This window comes from Pocillopora damicornis, chromosome 12 (genome assembly GCF_964200805.1).
Source record: "Pocillopora damicornis chromosome 12, jaPocDami1.2, whole genome shotgun sequence".
NCBI classification, from domain to species: Eukaryota; Metazoa; Cnidaria; class Anthozoa; order Scleractinia; family Pocilloporidae; genus Pocillopora; species Pocillopora damicornis.
Window position 1 is genome coordinate 19,001,564 of NC_142681.1, and position 19,420 is coordinate 19,020,983.

Sequence of the window (19,420 nt, forward strand, 5' to 3'; positions counted from 1 at the left end):
ATTGGTCTGATGTTTTAATCGAAATAAAAACATATATTTCAATAATCTCGAACAAATGTTCTTGCATCGCGTGACAAGTATAAGCTCATAAAATACTTCTTTTGCACCCTGGGAGTCCAGAGGTTTTAATTAAAACAGCTTTATTCGCTTTATAATGTTTATCTTCCTTTATCATATATTATATCTACTGACGAGGAAAATTTTCCCATGTCAAAGCTGGCTCAGGAAGAAGAATAAAATATTTGTCATATTCGTCCATTTTTTCCCTATGTGTTCTTTGCTGTTCCCTGTGTGCGTGTGTGTGTGTAAACTGTTTCGTTTTCCTCGAAAAACATAAAGAAGGAATATTTCCCTATTCGTGACTCTCTTGTATCTCATTCACACCAGCAAACCATGCTTGGTTAAACCGGGTTTTACTTAATGAAAATCATAAACAGAGAATTGAAGAGCTCTATTTTCCATAACTTAATTTTTTTTTATGTGCAACAACTGAAGTCGACAAACATCGGTTTAAGTAGCTTCTATATAGAAAAAAATTTTCGATCTTGTTTAACAAAGCAGCTTCAAAACATGTTTAAGCCTTGTATTGGTCTCGGTTCAATCAAATTAGCGGATAAGCGAATAAGCAAGCGAAACAACTCCCCGAAGCGGTTCAATGCAATTAGTTTCCAACGGATTCTAGCTCAGTGGAGAATTTTTCTTTTGAGTGTCGAGAGTAATCTGTAATCCGGTATTTTTCTATTTTGAGTTTCTATGTGACTGGTCTGGCAAAATCTCACACCACATTCTCAAGCAGTTACCAAGGAATTAAAACTATAATCACGAATAGAATATATTGTGGAAACAAGCAGCATTCAAGATGGAGTTGGCACCTAGTACTTGTACTTCGAGTGATATATTAAAAAAACCTGGCACCAGTCCCTTTCGTTCCAAACGTGCCAATGATAACAAGTCTTCTGATTCACTCATGTTTGTTTTCTGATTATCTTCTGTTTGCTTTTTAACGCATAAGTAAGTTCATTTCTTGGAATACCCTGCACCCTAACAGTCACACTAACAGTTCATACTGACTCACCAGGTGGTGAACCAACATTTGAAAATTTCTGACCATACGACAACTAAGTGGGTTTTCAGTGCGAAGTAATTTTATTTCAGCATTTTCTTTGCTTTCTTAATAAGTGCGAAGGCTAAACTAGTTCCCAGTACCTCCTTCCCTTGTATAATTTCAACACGAGTTTAAACAAAATTTTTTAGAATGAATGAACTAAGACTTTTAACGTTTCATACCATAAACCTTGTTCAAATCAAAGTATTCCAACAGTAGTAGAACACCTAGCAACTTATTCATATATTCCCGTTTTCGCCTCTAAAGTGAAGTGAGAACATGACTACTTCTAGCCACAGGCTGTTTGTTGTGTTAATTCTTATAATTAGAAGTGAAAAAAAAACAGCCTTAGAAAGAGTGAAAACAAGCTAAATGTGAGATCTTGGTCGTCTTCCCTCAACAGTTTGTGTTCATTCGACTATCAGTGTCTATAAAATGGCGAACACTCTAATTATATCAACGTAAAGTAATATCCAACTCTGCTTCTTATGCAGTTTACTGTCATGGTGCTGTTGTGCTTAAAAGGTGATTTAACTGCACAAACTTATCAATTAATCGCAGGCTCAAGTCCTAGCCAGTCAAAGGTGCTAAAGGCAATTACGCGTTTATTCTCCTTCGAAGCCTTTGTTTGGGATGCCACGTGACATTCTGTCATGACATCACAAGCATCAGCTGGGAGAGGACCGCAACTTGTGTCGCCAATAACAACTTGGATTAGCCAGGACTCGATACAGAATTTTTATTCCAGAACACGAATATCAGAAATCTTGAACTTGAACATCCCACACTTGCCAAAGGTGGATATCCCGGCAATCGCCCCGCCGCTCTTTCGTCTTAGACTGACTCCGGCTACCGGAGTATTTGGTTGATTTACCATCCAAAAGTGTTCATCACCACACAAAGTATTCACGCCATCGAAATGATGACCTTGAAAAGAACAGGGAGACAAATCTAATGTAGTATTACAGTGTATAATCATCAGAATGCTTATTGTTGTCATCAATATCTGAATTCTACACAGATATTTTTCCTGTGTATATCAGCACAGTCTTACAGATCACACCACAACTATCTATTTTTGTCCAAAACAAATTGATGTAACGGTGAGACTTTGGAGCAAAGGAAATGTCGAGTGTGGTGCGGACACAACAGCCGTCAAATGATACAACTACAAGTGAAACAATCACCAAATGCAAACTAGCCCTGTTATCGATGAGTTTTTCAGTGCCGAACTGTATTCCTTTCCTTATAGAGATGAGGAGTGAGGGCTTTAAATAGTTTCATATTACATATCACACGGTGATATCGCATCGTCACTTTTGAACAGTTTCATAATTTAAATCTGACAATTGAAGGAAAAAACTTACTATAGCAAATTATTTTAGGCCTATAAGGCACACCTCCTTAATTGACGTTACCAGTTAACTTTAAATCCCTTAAAAGGTTTTTTAGATGCGTTTATTACCATTTGGGTCAAGATATTCTTCTTTCCAAAGTTCATCCAAATCAAGGTCGAATTCCATAACATCGGGATTGAATATACCAGAGGCCCTGTGGTGATGAAATAATTAACCAAAGATTGTTATTTGTCGAATTATTTCAGTTTTGGCGGAAATGAAAAAGTCACTGCTTTGTTTAAGTAACGATACAACCTGACATGCCCTTGTTTTCCTGCGTTTGACGTCAAAAACGTAAATTGAGTCCTCTATGGCACGTTATTTTTGCTTTTCTCCAGCTAATGTTGTAATTGCTTTTTCTCAGGGCTCTAAAACCCGTGAACTGAAGCCGTTCCAAATAAACGAGGTTGACAACCAGAAAATCTTGTGATTTTCCAAAACTGCGATTCGGAAGTTCATGAAATACACAGATGTTTCCTCACTCAATATAGGAAAAAACAGTTCGAGGAGGGGTTGAGGAATGGAAAATTGAATTCGCGAAACAATTCCATGCACTGCGAGTTCCTTACATAGAAAGAAAGTTGGTGCGCTGACCTTTCAAAGTCTTTTTCAGAGTTTAGAATTAATGAATCCCAAAGTATCTTCACCCTCCCCTTTCCGCGACTTTCCAAATGGACCATACTTACAAGAAAAATTTGAGAGATGAAGTAAATATCTCACCAGTTAGGAACGCTCCCAAAAATTGCAAAACATTTCTGAGTTTCCATGAACGTCTGTTTGTACTTGATTCGTTTCCAGCTTCCAGATACAGATATCAAAACGCCGTCAACTGTAACCGAACTGTTTGTATTACTACAAGAGACTGGTGGTGACTGACGCTCAACTTCGATAACAACTCCAGATCCATTTTCAACAGTTTTATTTGCAACAACATTAACAGTATTATTTACAACCACCTCAGCATCCAAAACGTCACGCCACTCTAAATAGAAAAATATAAATACACCCACTGTAATTAAGGTATACAACTGATAGCTCTACTTAGTTTAATAATTAAAAGCGGTTTTTGTGAAGCTTATAGCCATCATTTGAGTGTTGACAAGGGGAAATCTGGGGGAGGGAGAAGGTCTGAGGGTTCCGAAACCCTCCCCTCTCCTTCAAGCCTTATCAGACCTCCAAATCCTTTCTAATAGTTAGCGATGAGCAGTTTCCTTTGCTTTGTGCTTCAAATATAGCTTGCCCTCGGGTTATTGGTAAACGGCAGAAGGTCGGGTGTCCTTGAGCACTTTCCAACTCTCCATCCCTTCCCACCCACTTTTTCGAGATAAATTTAACTTTGCATTAAGCTCAATAAATATATCATATTAGACTTTTTGGTGTGTAGTATCACTGAGTATTTTTACGACTTGTGCCGTATTTTGACGAGCTCGGAGGGCGTGTCAAATTACAAACAATCAGTCAAATCTGATACGATATTCATGATCCAACTGCTCTATTTCAAGCACATTTCTTTAAGAGTAGGAAAAGCGAGGCAGATAGAGAAGCGTAGCGCGCGCAGTCCACCGATTGAACAGGTTTTTTTCTGTACAAAATAACCAACTGCACAATATCGCAGGATATTTGTACTCGATTCGCGCGTTATTCGCAATCTACACAGTGCAGTTGGATAATAAGGCAGAGTATCAAGTCCATTAAACTTACGTTTCCCAGCAGAAGTGACCTTTACAAGATGAACGTCTCCAAATCTCTCAGAAGAACCAAGTTGTGGCCATTTAAGGATGTTAGGTCCGGTATGTTTCTGACCTCTTTTGAACCAATTTGTAATATCGTGATCTGGGAGATTAAACCAGATGTTTAACTTCGAAATCCTTCCATAGAATGGGGTGTCGTTTGGAATAGTTCCGTTACTGTTTTGATTTTGTCCGGCGATTACTTGAGTCCACTGACCATTTTCGTAATTACTTCCGCTGCTAGTTTTTTTTGAACTGAAATCTGCATTTACGATCGCTTCCATTTTAGGAGACTGGTTAGGTTTGATACGAACACAGAGGAAGACCATTTCATTCTTCGGAGAACTGGTAGCGAATACGTTGGAAAGGGAGGTCCTTCAGAAAAAAAAAACGCAAGTATCTACTAAAAGGTACTCTTTTTATCCCCTATAGTATTGAATATAACTGAATTTATGAAGCTCTTTTCATTTTAGTATATAGCACATAGGCCAGTAGAGCCTTTCGCGCGCGCTGATCAGATATTCACCTCCAAGCAGCCAAAGAGACAAAATCGCGCGTCCACAATTTAATTTCCGATCATTTTTTGGTTTATTGACGGAAATAAGCTAATATTTTGGTTTCTGTGTGGTATATACTAGCACAGTTATTTACGTCAGTATCAGTGAATAATTATTAACTAACATTTCAACAATCTTATCAAAGCTTACAATATTTTTTTTCTTCGTTTTAAACACGTACTACTTAACTTAAACAAACATCTAATTTTTTTACTTTGTTACCAAAGGATGATTGAGTGTTGACATACTTGTCTTAAAGTCAGCCCTTGAAATAAAAAATGCCTAGCTAAAAGGATCGACAGGAAAAGTCTGTTCTATTTTAACGAAAAAAAAGCAGCGCCTATGTAACTTAATAACGACAGGGTGAATGATTCTCCTCTGGTAATTGTGGCTCACTAAAACTCCTTACCCGTCACTTCCAAACGAAAAATAGATGTTGCCTTCTCCGTCGATTCTCAATCTCACAACATTGTGGTTGCCCCCATCCTCGTTCAAAATACTTATCACAGTCATCTTTTGGCTCTGTTGTAAATCTGGTGTGTGTATCCAGGCACAGACGGTAAAGTGGTCAACCCTCTTCTTATTCATATCGTGTTTCACATAGCTCGTATGTTGAGTTTTTCTGAATATGAGCTCAAAGTTTTGGTCATTTTCATTTTGAGGTTGTCCTTTGCCTCTATCAAGACTTGCAACAGTTGCTACGAAATGGAAAACAAGTACAACTGTTACATTAAAATTTGGAAGTTTGTGGTCTTTTTTCAGCAATCGTTTTTTAAGATTTAATTGAGCTGAGATTTGACGACATTTTAGTAAAATAAATTGTAAATTGGTGTCTTCGTATTCCTTAGTAGGTCTTGTGTCTTCCTCCTCCCACGCTGCCCCCTCCCCACCCCCCACACATTGCATGCACGTTATTTGTTTGGTCCCGTTTGGCCCCAGACCTCGCACTTCTAAGGAAACAACTGCACTGCGAACTAATGTTGATAAGAGGTTTGTGTTAGAAATTCGATGTTTTAAAAACTGCACATTGTTGACATTTTATTGGCTTTTCTTAATTTGTTAGAGAATAGGCGGTATTCAGCCATTGTAATGGTATCATAAGGAATGACAGGTTGAGTTCGTGGGATATCTTTGCGGTGGAAAAATATCTGCTCCCTGCGGTGGCTTGGCCAATCATAAAGCAGAACGTAGCTAATACAGGAAATCGCCTGCAGTGTTTTGAGGTGACCTCTGATGTGCTTGGCTAATTTCGCGCCCTTTTCGGTTTCTTCCCGCAAAAAACTGCTGGACTGTTATATTTATGAAGGACTGTCGTATAATAAGCAGGAGAATCACTAAAATTAAGCTTAATAGATCTCGATTCGTAACATCCATGTTGCTCTGTACTTTTCCTGCCAATTTGTCAGGTCAGTGAACTCATAACTAATTATATTTGACCCAGAGGGGTCTTTTATTGTGTAACCGCATCCCCAAGGGTAACAAGAAACCTGCGCTTAACCTAACCCAAGCCATTTACCCTCCGTAAGGCCCCAATCCCAAGGCGTGTGTAACCATCACTAGTAAGAGTTATGGAGCATTATGGAAGAGAAGAAAGGCGTCGTTACACCCAAGAGAAAGCAAAGGCTCGATGGTGGTCCATTAATTTTCTCTCAGCCTTGAATGTCAAATGAATTGTTAAAGTATGAAGTAAAAACAGTAAATTTTCTCTTAGACTTGAATGTATAAAATATAAAATATGAAGTAAAAACAGTAGAGTGTAATACAAGGGCAGAAGAACCTAACTCACGTTTCACTGTGTCACTACAATCAACCAACTCTGCCTGTCCCGTGAAACTGCTATCCAACCAGTGCTTGTTGCTGATGTTGTATTTGCCTTCACTCGCCTCTATTTCATGGCAAGATATCGCTGGTAATTCAGCAATGGAACCCAAGGGAACTGAAAGATTAAGGGGTATTTTTGAGAGGAAATTTCGTTGCTATGGTTTGCTCAGCGCTAAGTCTTCGGCTTAGAAAAGTCCGATCTCTTTTTTTGCGTCTTTTTTACCGATCTACGATACTGCGGTGCGGTGATCGGGGAAAGATCAAGGCACCCAATGATTTTTAACTGTTACGAGCAGCTTAATTAGGCTGATCACATACCTCTGCCGACAAAACGTCGCATATAAAACCGTGCAGGATCAGCGCGGAAATTTAGGGGCCTCGCCTCCTTGGTGCGGTTATTCAATTCGCAGACTTTCTCCCCTATGACGTACTTAAAACTTTGACATCTGACTTCTCTTTCGCAACGGACATCACACTGACGTGGGGCTGTTACGGATATTACTTTGAAGACGAAACCATCGAGAGCCATACCAGGAATACTGACTTCTGTCTTGCATTGAGCACCAGCCATCACAAAGGGGGTGAAAGAAGCCAAAAAATGTAAAAGAAGATATATCCACGGCATGTTATCTGTGTGCTTAAATTGAATATTTCTCTGTTAAACTCGCAGCAGGGATAAATCAGTCCGAGAAGCATGATCGAAAGCTTACGCACGCGCCAGAAAAAGTCGCGCACAAATATGTGAAAGATCACGCACACAAGCTCGAAAAGTCAATCGCACGAGAGCGAAGAGTCACGCGCACAAGAGCGCAAAGTCAACCACACAAGAGCGAAAGGTCATGCAGACGTGCGCCCAAAAAAGTCGTGCACAAATATGTGAAAGATCACGTACACAAGCTCAAAAAGTCACACGCACAAGAGTGAAGGGTCACGCTCACAAGGGCACAAAGTCGCGCATACAAGAGTGACAGTCATGCGCACAAGAGCGAGGAGTCACGCTCACAAGTGCTAAGAAACACACACAACAGCGAAAGGTAGCACGCATACGAGAGAAAGAGGCAGCTGCTCTCGTCAGTCTTACACACGTTCTTGTTTGTTGTAGACGACATGCCTGTATGAAGAGTTGCTCAATATAAATTACGCTAAATTAAAACACTGTGCGTCGTTAAAAACACAGTTTTGTTATATGAGAATAATTGATGGCTTTTGTGAAGATTTAGGTGTCATTGTTACATTTTTCAAGTTAATGCAGTCGTCAAAAACATTAATAAATTATACATAAAGAAAGACGCCATCAACCACTGGTTTTTTTTTAAATCGAGAACAGGACTCCACAAATATTTCAAAGATCCTTCCACTCACAGAAGCAAATATCAATCAAGAAGTGATCATGTCTTTCACATTTGAATACCTTTAGCATCAACCCAAACAAAGAACGAACTCTTTGTCACGCTTAGATTAGAAAAGTATTGGTCACTACTGTCAGATATATCTTTCCTCTCTTTCTCGGTAAAAGGAGAGGGAATCTTGTTATAATTTTTTCGTGGTTAGCTTGAGGTGTTCGGATTAATTTTCCTTTTTCAGTTTATTTTAGTAACAAACACATGAAGGGGATCTAAAAGATTTCTAGTCGAACGCTACCGGAATCAATCCTGTCTTTTTGGAGTGTCTCCCAACATTTTCCAAGCCTTCTAAGAAGACAGATAAGTGATTTCAGTTCTTCATAGCGTTTTTAGCCAACTCAAAGCGTAGCTAAAATGCAGCCATTTCATATTTGGTTGACAAAGGGCAGTTCTAGTTGTCAGGCAAACAGAACAAAAAACCCATTTTTTTCCTCCTTTCTAAATTTCGGCCCAATCGGTTTTAATTAGAAAAAAAAAAAAGAGAATACTACTTGCACTCTCATTGAAAAGCCAAAAAGTTTTGCATCTACATACCTTTTAACCTCCCATAAACGCCAGCTCAGAAATCGCTAGCGATAGACCTCGGGTTTATTTCAACGGCAACCCCCTGAAAGGTGTCGAGTCTTTCTCAGTGTAGACACTGTATGTAGGTAAACTGCCTCTGCAGGTTCTATTTGTTGGGTAATTTCCTTTACTTCCAACGAGGCAAGTAACCTCCTAAATTATTTACAATGTTGATACTTGCAGAAAGTACTCGAAACCCCGAGACTATCTATTACTAAGCTAAAGCTATCAGAGAGTAATTTTGTTTTCTAAACGACCTCAGGGCTTCACTTTGTTTTTCTTCGTGAAGAAGACATCTACCTCATCAGACATCATTAATTTGTTTGGAAACTTTTATGAATTGTTTCATTTTCATTTGAAGACGAGGAGTGCCTAATTAAATTAAACGTTACTGAAGTGACCAAAATAGGCTTTCTTTTCCAGTTTATTCTTATGTTTGTCCTCTGCAGTTACCCTTCGCAACAACACCACCCTCTGCTGGTTAGATTTTCCAAATCGAAAGCAATAGCCCACTTAATTGTAGTTGATAAAATATAACCTACATATATCTGCAATTGGACGAATTGGTCTGATGTTTTGATCGAAATAGGAATATGTATTTCATTGATCTCGAACAGGTGTTCTTCCATCGCATAACAAGTATGAGCTCATAAAATATCTCGCTACAGGAGCACCTGCCCTGGTGAAGCGGGGAATCCCATTCGATCATCTTCCTTCGCACCCTAGGAGTCCAGACGTTTCAATTAGAACGATTTTATTCGCTTTATAATGTTTGTTTTCCCTCATCATATATTATATCTACTGGCGAGGAAAATTTTCCCATTGCAAAGCTACTTCAGAAAGAATAGTAAAATATGGTCATTACAATACCTAGCTCTTTTCGTCCATTTCCCCCTATGTCTTCCTTGCTGTTGCTTGTGTGTGTGTGTGTAACCTGTTTCGATTTCCTCGAAATTAAAAACATAATAGAGGAATACTTTTTATTCGTGACTCTCTTGTACCTCATTCACACCATCATAAACAGAAAACTGAAAAACTAAATTTTCCATAGGATTCAATTAATCGCGAACTTGCATTTTCAATGTGCAACAATTGAGGTCGAAACATCGGTTTAAGCAGCTTCTATGAAAAAAAATTTCGATCCTGCTTAACAAAACAGCTTTAAAACATGTTTAAGCCTTGGTGTGAATGGGCTATTGGTCTCGGTTCAATTGAATGAGCGGATAAGCGAATAAGCGAGCGAAACACCCCGAAATTAAGAGCATTGAACCGAAGCGGTTCAATGCACTTAATTTCCAACGGATTCTAGCTCAGTGGAGAATTTTTCATTCGAGTGTCGAAAGTAATCTAGAACGGTATTTTTCTATTTTTATTTGTTGTGTAACTGGTCTGGCAAAATCTCACGCCAAATTCTTCAGCAGTTACCAAGGAGTTAAACCTTTAATCACGAATAGAATATGTTGTGCAAACAAGCAGCATTCAAGACGGCGTTGGCACCCAGTACTTGTACTGCGAGTGATATATTAAAAAACCTGGCACCAGTCTCTTTCGCTCCAAATGTGTCAATGATAACACGTCTTCTGATTTACTTATGTTTGTTTTGTGATTTGTCTTTTGTTCGGTTTTTAAAGCACAAGGAAATTCATTCAATGGAATATCCTCGCCCTAAGAGTCATACCAACAGTTCATACTGACTCATCATGTGGTGTACCAACATTTGAAACGTGTCTCTTCTGACCATACGACAACGAGGTGGGATTTCAGAGCGAAGTAATTTTATTTGAGCATTTTCTTTGGTAAAACTCCACAAAGAACTTACCTAAAATTAGTGCGAAGCCTAAACTAGTTCCCAGTACCTCCTTCCTTGGTAGAGTTTCAATTTACGAGTTTAAATAAAATGAACTAAAAATTTTTAAAACTGCATACTATAAACCTTGTTCAAAATATCACAGAACACCCAGCATCGTATTCATTAATTCAACTTTTCGCCTCTAAAGTAAAGTTGGGACATGACTACTTTTAGCCACAGGCTGTGTGTTGTGTCAATTCTTATAATTAGATATGAAAAAAAAACGGCCTTAGAACGAGTGAAAACAAGCTAAATGTGAGATCTTGGTCGTCTTCCCTCAACCGTTTGAGTTCATTCGACTATCATTGTCTATAAAATAGCGAGAAGTCTAATTATTTCAATGTGAAGTCATTTTCAGCTCTGCTTCCAGTGCAATTTACAGTCATAGTGCTGATGTGCTTAAAAGGTGATTTAAATGCGCAAACTTATCAATTGATCACGGGCTCAAGTCCTAGCCAGTCAAAGGCCCTAAAGGCAGCAACGTGTTTCTTCTCCTTCGAAGCCTTTATTTGGGATGCCACGTGACATTTCTGTCATGACATCACAAGCACCAGCTGGGAGAGGACCGCAACTTGTGTCGCCAATAACAACTTGGATTAGCCAGGACTTGATACAGAATTTTTACTCCAGAACACGAATATCAGAAATCTTGAACTTGAACATCCCACACTTGCCAAAGGTGGATATCCCAGCATCTGAAGCGCCGCTCTCTCGTCTCAGACTGACTCCGGCTACAGGTGTATTTTGTTGATTTACCATCCAAAAGTGTTCATCAGCACACAAAGCATTCACGCCATCGAATTGATTACCTTGAAAAGAACAGGGAGACAAATCTAATGTAGTTCTACAGTGTTTAATCATGAGCATGCTTATTGTTATCATCCGCAATAGCTGAACTCAACGCAGATGTTTTTCCTGTGTATATTAACACAGTCTTACAGATCTCACCACAATGATCTATTTTTGTCCCAAACAAATTGATGTAACGGTGAGACTTTGGATCTAAGGAGACGTCGAGTGTGATGCGGACACAAGAGTCGTTAAATAATGTTACTACAAGCATTCGCCAAATGCAACCTACCCTTAAATTCATAAATTTATCAATGCCATAACTCTGCTGTATTCTTTTCCTTAAAAAGGGGAGGAGAGAGGGCTTTAAATAGTTTCATATTATATATCACACGGTGAAGTTCCATCGTCACTTTTGAACAGTTTCATAATTTAAATCTGACAATTGAAGGAAAAAACTTACTAAAGGAAATTATTTTAGGCGTATAAGACACACTTCCTTAAGTGACGTTACCAGTTAACTTTGAATCCCTTACAAGACTTTTTAGATGCCTTTATTACCATTTGGGCTAAGATATTCTTCTTTCCAAAGTTCATCCAAATCAAGGTCGAATTCCGAAACACCGGGAGTGAATATACTAGGGGCCCTGTAATGATGAAAGAATTAACCATGGATTGTTACTTATCCAAAAAGTTCCTTTGGCCGAAATAAAAAAGTCACTGCTTTGTTTAAATAACGATACAGCTTGATACAAGTTTTGATACACTTGTTTTCCTGTATTTGACGCCAAATACGTAAATTGAGTCCTCTATAGCGCGTTATTTTTGTCTTTCTCCAGATAATGTTATGATTGCTTTTTCTCAGGGCTTTAAAACCCTGAACTGAAGCGTTCGAAATACACGAGGTTGACAGACAGAAAACCCAGTGCTTTTCCAAAACTGCTGTTCGCAAATTCATAAATGACAGAGATGTTTCCTCACACACTGTAAGACACAATAATTTGGTGCTCTGACCTTTCAAGGGCTTTTGTAAAGTTTAGAATTAATGAATCCCAAAGTATCCCCACCCTCCCCTTCCCGCGAATTTCCACATGGACGATACTCACAAGAGAAATATGAGAGATGAAGTAAATATCTCACCAATCAGGAACGCTCCCAAAAATTGCAAAACATTTCTGAGTTTCCATGAACGTCTACTTGTATTTGATTCTTTTCCAGCTTCCATCTACAGATATCAACACGCCGTCAACTGTGGCCGAATCAGTTGCATTACTACAAGAGACTGGTGACTGACGCTCAACTTCGATAACTACTCCAGATCCACTTTCAAAAGATTTCGTCGCCGAAACATTATTTGTTGTTTGTACATCCACCTCACTATCCAAAACGTCACGCCACTCTAAACAGAAAAATAAAGAATCACCCACCATAACTAAAGTATAGACCCGATAGCTCGACTTAGTGTAATAATTAAAAACACAGTTTTTGGTAGGTTTATAGCCAGCGTTTACGTGTTGACAAGGGCGAATCTAGGGGGGGGAGGTCAGAGGGCTCCGAAACCCTCGCCTCTCCTTCAAGCCTTGTCAGACCTTCAAATCCTTTCTAATGATTAGAGATGAGCAGTTTGCTTCGCTTTGCGCTTCAAATAGAGCTTGCCCTAGGGTTATTGGTAAGTCCTGGTAAACGACACAAAGTCAGGTGTCCTTAAGCACTTTCCTACTCTCCATCCCTTCCCACCCACTTTTTCTAGATAAATTTAACTTTGCATTTAGTACAACAAATATATCATATTAGACATTTTGGTGTGTAGTATCGCTGAGTATTTTTACGACTTGTGCCGTATTATGACGAGCACGGAGGGCGAGTCAAACTACAAACAATGAGTCTACTCTAATAAGATATTTATGATCCAACTGCTTCATTAATTTCAAGCGCATTTTTTTAAGAGTAGGAAAAGCGAGGCAGGTAGAGAAGCGTAGTGCGCGTAGCCGACCGGTTAAACAGGCTTAACCACTTGTACAATATCTCAGGATATTTGTACTCGACTCGCACGTTATTCGTACTTTACTTAATGCAGTTGGATAATAAGGCAGAGTATCAAGTCCATTAAACTTACGTCTCCCTGCAGAAGTGACCTTTACAAAATGAACGTCTCCAATCCTGGAAGAAGAACCAAGTTCTGGCCATTTAAGAATGTTAGGTATGTAATTTTTCTGAACTTCGTTGTACCAATTTGTAATTTGGGCATCAGTGAGAGATTTAAACCAGATGTTTAAGTTCGAAATCCTTCCATAGAATGGGGTGTCGTTTATAATAGTACCGTCATTGCCCTGGTTTTGTCCGACGATTACTTGAGTCCACTGAACGTTTTCGTACTTAACTCCGTCGCTGGTCTTTTTTGAACCGAAATTTGCATTTACAATCGCTTCCATTTTAGGTGACTGGTCAGGTTGGATACGAACACAGAGGAAGACCATTTCATCCTTCGGAGAACTGGTAGCGAATACGTTGGAAAGGGAGGTCCTTCAAAAACAAAAACGCAAGACGCAAGTATGTACTTATAGGTAATCTCTTTATCCCCTATAGTACTGAATATAACTGAGTTTATGTAGCTCTTTCGCGTGCGCCGATTGGCTGGTTCGGAAGTGATTAGGAAGTACTACTCACCTCCAAGTGGCCAAAAAGACAAAATAGCGCGTCAAAAATTTAACCGCCGCTCATTTTTTGGTTTGTTGACAGAAATAAGATAGTATTTTTGGTTTCTGTGTGGTATATACTAAAACAATTATTTACGTCAGTGTCAGTGAGTAGTTGTGAACTAACATTGCAACAATCTTACCAAAGGTTACATTATTTTTTCCTTCGCTTTAAACCCATACTACTTAACTTAAAAATAAACATTAAAATAAACAGGACGACTGAATGTTGATATACTTGTCTTAAAATCAGCCTTTGAAACAAAAAAATGCCAAGCTAACAGGATCGGCAGGAAAAGTCTTCTCTATTTTAACGACAGAAAAAGCGCTTATAGAAATTGATAACGACAAGGTGAATGATTCTTCTCTGATAATTGTGGATTACAAAAACTCCTTACCTGTCACTTCCAAATGAAAAATAGATGTTGCCTTCTCCGTCGATTCTCAATCTCACAACGCTGTGGCTGCCGCCATTCTTCTCGTTCAAAATACTTATCACAGTCATCTCTTGGCTCTGTAATAAATCTGGTGTGTGTATCCAGGCACAGACTGTAAAGTGTGAAACCCACTTGTAATTCATATCGTGTTTCACATAGCTCGTATTTTGAGTTTTTCTGAATATAAGTTCAAAGTCATAGTCATTTCCATTTTGAGGTTCTCCATTGCCTCTATCAAGACTTGCAACAGTTGCTACGAAATAGAAAACAAGTACAACTGTTACATTAAAATTGGGAAGTTTATGACCACACTCTTTGCTACTTCGCTTTTTTCAGCAATCGTTTTCTAAGATTTAATTGAGCTGAGATTTAACGATATTCCAGTAAAATAAATCGGAAATTGGTCTCTTCGTATTCCTTAGTAGGTTTTGTTTCTTCCCCTCCTCCGCTGCCCCCTCACCACATATTGCGTGCACGTTATTTATTTGGTCCATTTGGCCCCAGACCTCGCTCTCATAAGGAAACAACTGCACTGCAAACTAATATTGATAATAGGTTTGTGTTAGACATTGAATGTTTTAAAACTGCACATTATTGACATTTTATTGGCTTTTCTTAATTTGGTAGGGAATACGCGGCATTTGATCATGGTAATGGCATCATAAGGAATGACAGGTTGAGTTCTTGGGATATCTTTGGAATGGGAAAAGTGAAGAGAAAAATATGAAGTTTACTATACTCACGGGATGCGTCCGTACTCGGCGCGACGGCTGTTGATTCTGAACAGTTTTTGCCTGTGAATGCATCCGTACAGTTGCATTTGTAGGTTTTTGTACTGGGTACTTCTAAACAAGTTCCACCATTTTTACAAGGATTAGCGTCACAATCTAATGGACGAAAAAAAATGTATTGAAAGCGGTGAAAATTTCTAAGGATGAATTTTACAGTGAATCGATGTAAAGCAAGATGTAACTTGATAATTAATGTCATTGATGTCTTTTTCTTTTTCGTCATCGTCAGTGATCGTCATCTGTCCTGGCCGCATCCCCTCTTTTGAGAGGGAAAAATCGTGGGAGTTATAAACTCTTTACACCCTATCATTAGTATGCATTTCCTCTATACAATAGACAAGAGAGAATTAATTGAATGATCAAGAACTTTTCAAGTTGTCGATCAGTTGCTTTATTCTCATGCCCTCAGAGTTTGAGGGGTGATCTCTGAGGTGAAATAAGCTGCCAGGGTTACAATGTTGAGCGTTAAGAGGCAAATTGTGTTAAGGCTCGGTCAACATTGTTGCGCGCAGCGTGTTGCACACGTTTGGTCACCCTGTAGCAACATGTTGTTACAAGGTGTAGTAACATTTTGCTTCTTTATAACATCTTACAACGCGATCCAACATTATTGCAAGATGTTGAAATGTTGCGTGCATTTGGCCGCGCCTTTAAGAGCAGGTTTTATACTTACATGTCACGGTCTGCGAACATTTCATGCCACAGGAGTTTTCAGCTCACTGACATTTGAAAGTAATATTACTGGCTATCGTTGTAAATGGTCCTTGTGAATTGGCGTATTTGTTGTTAAATCGTATCATGAATTACTATTAAGCATCATGGAATTTAATAAACTTATAAATTAATGTGATCATTGTATAATACATTTTTGTGTGTTCGTTTGTTTTCTGATCGACATTTTCGCCATTGTTTTCTTATCGTCATCGTCCTCGTTGTGAACATCATCATCTGAATTGCCACTGTGACGTCACAAACCAAACAATAGGAGTTATGGAGTATTATGGAATAGAAGAAAGGCGTCGTTACAATCAAGAGAAAGCAAAGGCTCGCTGGTGGTCCATTAATTTTCTCTTAGACTTGAATGTCTAAAATATAAAATATGAAGTAAAAACAGTAGAGTGTAATACAAGGGCAGAAGAACCTAAAACTCACCTTTCACTGTGTCACTACAATCAACCAACTCTGCCTGTCCCGTCAAACTGCTATCCAACCAGTGCTTGTTGCTGATGTTGTATTTGCCTTCACTCGCCTCTATTTCCTGGCAAGATATCGCTGGTAATTCAGGTACGGAACCCAAGGGAACTGAAAGATTAAGGGGTATCTTTCAGAAGAAATTTCGTTGCTGTGGTTTGCTCAGCGTCGAGTTTTTGAAATAGAAAAGTCCCACCTCTTTTTCAGCGTCTTTTTTACCGATCTACGATACTGCGGTACTGATCGGGGAAAGATCAAGGCACCCAATGATTTTCAACCAGCAGCTTAATTAAGCTGATCACATACCTCTGCCGACAAAACGTCGTATATAAAACCGTGTAGGGTCAGCGCGGAAATTTAGGGGCCTCGCCTCCTTGGTGCGGTTATTCAATTCGCAGACTTTCTCCCCTATGACGTAGTTAAAACTTTGACATTTGATTTCTCTTTCGCAACGGATATCACATTGACGTGGGGCTGTTACGGATATTACTTTGAAGACGAAACCATCGAGAGCCATACCAGGAATACTGACTTCTGTCTTGCATTGAGCACCAGCCGTCACAAAGGGAGTGAAAGAAGCCAAAATATATAAAAGAAGATATGTCCACGGCATGTTATCTGTGTGCTTAAATTGAATATTTCTCTGTTAAACTCGTAGCGGGGATAAATCAGTCCGACAAGCATAAGCGAAAGCTTGCGCACGCGCCAGAAAAAGTCGCGCACAAATATGTGAAAGGTCACGCACACAAGCTCGAAAAGTCACTTATTAGAGAGCGAAGAGTCACGCAAACAAGAGCACAAAGTCGCCCACACAAGAGTGAAAAGTCATGCATGCGTGCGCCAGAAAAAGCCGTCCTCAAATATGTGAAAGATCACGTACACAAGCTCAAAAAGTCACACGCACAAAAGCGAAGATTAACGCTCATAACTGCTAAGAAACACACACACAACAGCGAAAGGTAGCACGCATACGAGAGAAAGAGGCAGCTGCTCTCGTCAGTCTTACGCACGTTCTTGCTCGTTGTAAACGACATGACTGTATGAAGAGTTGCTTAATATCAATTAAACTAAATTAAAACACTGTGCGTCGTTTAAAAACGCAGTTTGTTATATGAGAATAATTGATGGCTATTGTAAAGGTTTAGCTGTCACTATTATATTTTTCAAGTTAATGCAGTCGTCAAAAACATTAATAAATTATACATAAAGAAAGACGCTATCAACCACTGTTTTATTTTTTTCAAATCGAGAACAGGACTCCACAAATATTTCAAAGGTCCCTCCACTCAGAGAAGCAAATATCAATCAAGAAGTGATTATGCCTTTTACATTTGAATACCTTTAGCATCAACCCAAACAAAGAACGAACTCTTTGTCACCCATAGATTAGAAAAGTATTGGTCACTATTGTCAGATATATCTATCCTCTCTTTCTCGGTAAAAGGAGAGGGAATCTTGTTATAGTTTTTTTGTGGTTAGCTTGAAGTGTTCGGATTAATTTTTCTTTTCAGTTTATTTTAGCAACAAACACATGAAGGGAATCTAAAAGATTTCTGGTCAAACGCTGCCGGAATCAATCCTGTCTTTTTGGAGTGTTTCTTGGTCTTTTGTAACGAGATTTAGCCAAAAACAGTCAAGGAGAACAGGCTTGAATAGCAAGTTGAAACCCCTTTAGTATGTCACCTTTTACTGGAGAAAAAATACGTCTAGCCAAAAACAAGTGATTCACCCTTTTGTATAAAGGACGACGCTCATGCACATTCTAAAAATCCTGCTAAAACTAAAAGGAGATTCCTCTTGAGTTTAGATCATCAAGGACAACAGAATTTTGAGACCTATCGTTAATCCGAAGCAATTTGAGATGAATTTTTCTCCCAACATTTTCCACGCCTTCTAAGAAGACAGATAAGTGATTTCAGTTCTTCATAGCGTTTTTAGCCAACTCGAAACGTAGCTAAAGTCCGGCCATTTTATTTTTTCCTCCTTTCAAAATTTCGGCCCCATCGGTTTTAATTTTAAAAAAAACGAGAATACTTCTTGCATTCTCATTGAAAAGCCAAAAAGTTTTTCGTCTACATACCTTTAACCTCCCGCATAAACGCCAGTTCAGAAATCGCTAGCAATAGACATCGGGTTTATTTCAGCGGCAACGGCCCTGAAAGGTGTCGAGTCTTTCTCAGTGTAGACACTGTATGTAGGTAAACTGTCTCTGCAGGTTCTATTTGTTAGGTAATCTCCTTTACTTCCAATGAGGCAAGTAACCTCCTAAATTATTTATAATGTTGATACTTGCAGAAAGTACTCGAAACCCGAGACTATCTATTACTAAGCTAAAGCTATCAGAGAATAATTTTGTTTTCTAACGACTTCAGAGCTTCACTTCGTTTTCTTGGTGAAGAAGACATCTACCTCACCAGACATCATTAATTTGTTTGGAAATTTTTGTGAATTGTTTCATTTTCATTTGAAGACGAGGAGTGCCTAATTAAATTAAACGTTATTGTAGTGACCAAAATAGGCTTTCTTTTCCAATTTATTCTTATGTTTGTCCTCTGCAGTAACCATTCGCAACAACGCCACCCTCTGCTGGCTAGATTTTCCAAAACGAAAGCAATAGCCCACTTAATTGTAGTTGATAATATATAACCTACACATATCTGCAACTGGACGAATTGGTCTGATGTTTTAATCGAAATAGAAATATGTATTTTATTGATCTCGAACAGGTGTTCTTCCATTGCATAACAAGTATGAGCTCATAAAATACCTTGCTACAGGAGCACCTGCACTGGTGAAGCGGGGAATCCCATTCGACTATCTTCCTTTGCACCCTGGGAGTCCAGAGGTTTCAATTAAAACAATTTCATTCGCTTTATAATGTTTGTTTTCCTTCATCATGTATTATATCTACTGGCGAGGAAAAGTTTCCCATTGCAAAGCTAGTTCAGGAACGATAGTAAAATATTTGTCATTACAATACCTAGCTCTTTTCGTCCATTTTCCCCTATGTGTTCTTTGCTGTTGCTTGTGTGTGTGTGTGTAACCTGTTTCGATTTCCTCGAAATTAAAAACATAATAAAGGAATATTTT

At 38.8% G+C, this 19,420-nt stretch overlaps 3 protein-coding genes across 3 annotated transcripts; all 3 read right to left on the minus strand.

The window, feature by feature from the left end:
• Positions 1-1,617: 1,617 nt before the first annotated feature.
• LOC149036868 (uncharacterized) lies at positions 1,618-7,235 on the minus strand. The gene is made up of 7 exons (XM_089190346.1): positions 7,142-7,235; positions 6,576-6,725; positions 5,199-5,487; positions 4,204-4,607; positions 3,223-3,484; positions 2,571-2,656; positions 1,618-2,032 (listed from the first exon to the last, which is right to left on the minus strand). Exons 1-7 carry the CDS (start codon positions 7,233-7,235, stop codon positions 1,845-1,847), a joined length of 1,473 nt encoding a protein of 490 aa, XP_089046472.1. The 3' UTR covers positions 1,618-1,844.
• A 3,102-nt stretch (positions 7,236-10,337) lies between these two features.
• On the minus strand, positions 10,338-14,674 carry LOC149036869 (uncharacterized). The gene is made up of 5 exons (XM_089190347.1): positions 14,310-14,674; positions 13,332-13,738; positions 12,356-12,614; positions 11,777-11,862; positions 10,338-11,235 (listed from the first exon to the last, which is right to left on the minus strand). The coding sequence occupies exons 1-3, from the start codon at positions 14,489-14,491 to the stop codon at positions 12,409-12,411; spliced, it is 795 nt and encodes a 264-aa protein (XP_089046473.1). The 5' UTR covers positions 14,492-14,674; the 3' UTR covers positions 10,338-11,235; positions 11,777-11,862; positions 12,356-12,408.
• Positions 14,675-14,993: 319 nt separating this feature from the next.
• LOC113672304 (uncharacterized) lies at positions 14,994-18,764 on the minus strand. The gene is made up of 4 exons (XM_089188636.1): positions 18,411-18,764; positions 16,637-16,955; positions 16,292-16,441; positions 14,994-15,235 (listed from the first exon to the last, which is right to left on the minus strand). The coding sequence occupies exons 2-4, from the start codon at positions 16,941-16,943 to the stop codon at positions 14,994-14,996; spliced, it is 699 nt and encodes a 232-aa protein (XP_089044762.1). The 5' UTR covers positions 16,944-16,955; positions 18,411-18,764.
• Between the last annotated feature and the right edge of the window lie 656 nt (positions 18,765-19,420).

Bases quoted from the DNA above. Each gene is read 5' to 3' on its own strand.
- LOC149036868 (XM_089190346.1), bottom strand. From the start codon at position 7,235: ATGCCGTGGATATATCTTCTTTTACATTTTTTGGCTTCTTTCACCCCC. The intron at 6,726-7,141 runs GTATGGCTCTCG...TTAATCTTTCAG, and splicing joins GACAGAAGTCAGTATTCCTG to TTCCCTTGGGTTCCATTGCT. The intron at 3,485-4,203 runs GTAAGTTTAATG...TTTTCTATTTAG, and splicing joins GGTCACTTCTGCTGGGAAAC to AGTGGCGTGACGTTTTGGAT.
- LOC149036869 (XM_089190347.1), bottom strand. From the start codon at position 14,491: ATGAATTACAAGTGGGTTTCACACTTTACAGTCTGTGCCTGGATACAC. The intron at 13,739-14,309 runs GTAAGGAGTTTT...TTGTTTTTGAAG, and splicing joins TTTTCATTTGGAAGTGACAG to GACCTCCCTTTCCAACGTAT. The intron at 12,615-13,331 runs GTAAGTTTAATG...TTTTCTGTTTAG, and splicing joins GGTCACTTCTGCAGGGAGAC to AGTGGCGTGACGTTTTGGAT.
- LOC113672304 (XM_089188636.1), bottom strand. From the start codon at position 16,943: ATGCCGTGGACATATCTTCTTTTATATATTTTGGCTTCTTTCACTCCC. The intron at 16,442-16,636 runs GTATGTGATCAG...TTAATCTTTCAG, and splicing joins ACGACGTTTTGTCGGCAGAG to TTCCCTTGGGTTCCGTACCT. The intron at 15,236-16,291 runs GTGAGTTTTAGG...TTCGTCCATTAG, and splicing joins TTGTAGTGACACAGTGAAAG to ATTGTGACGCTAATCCTTGT.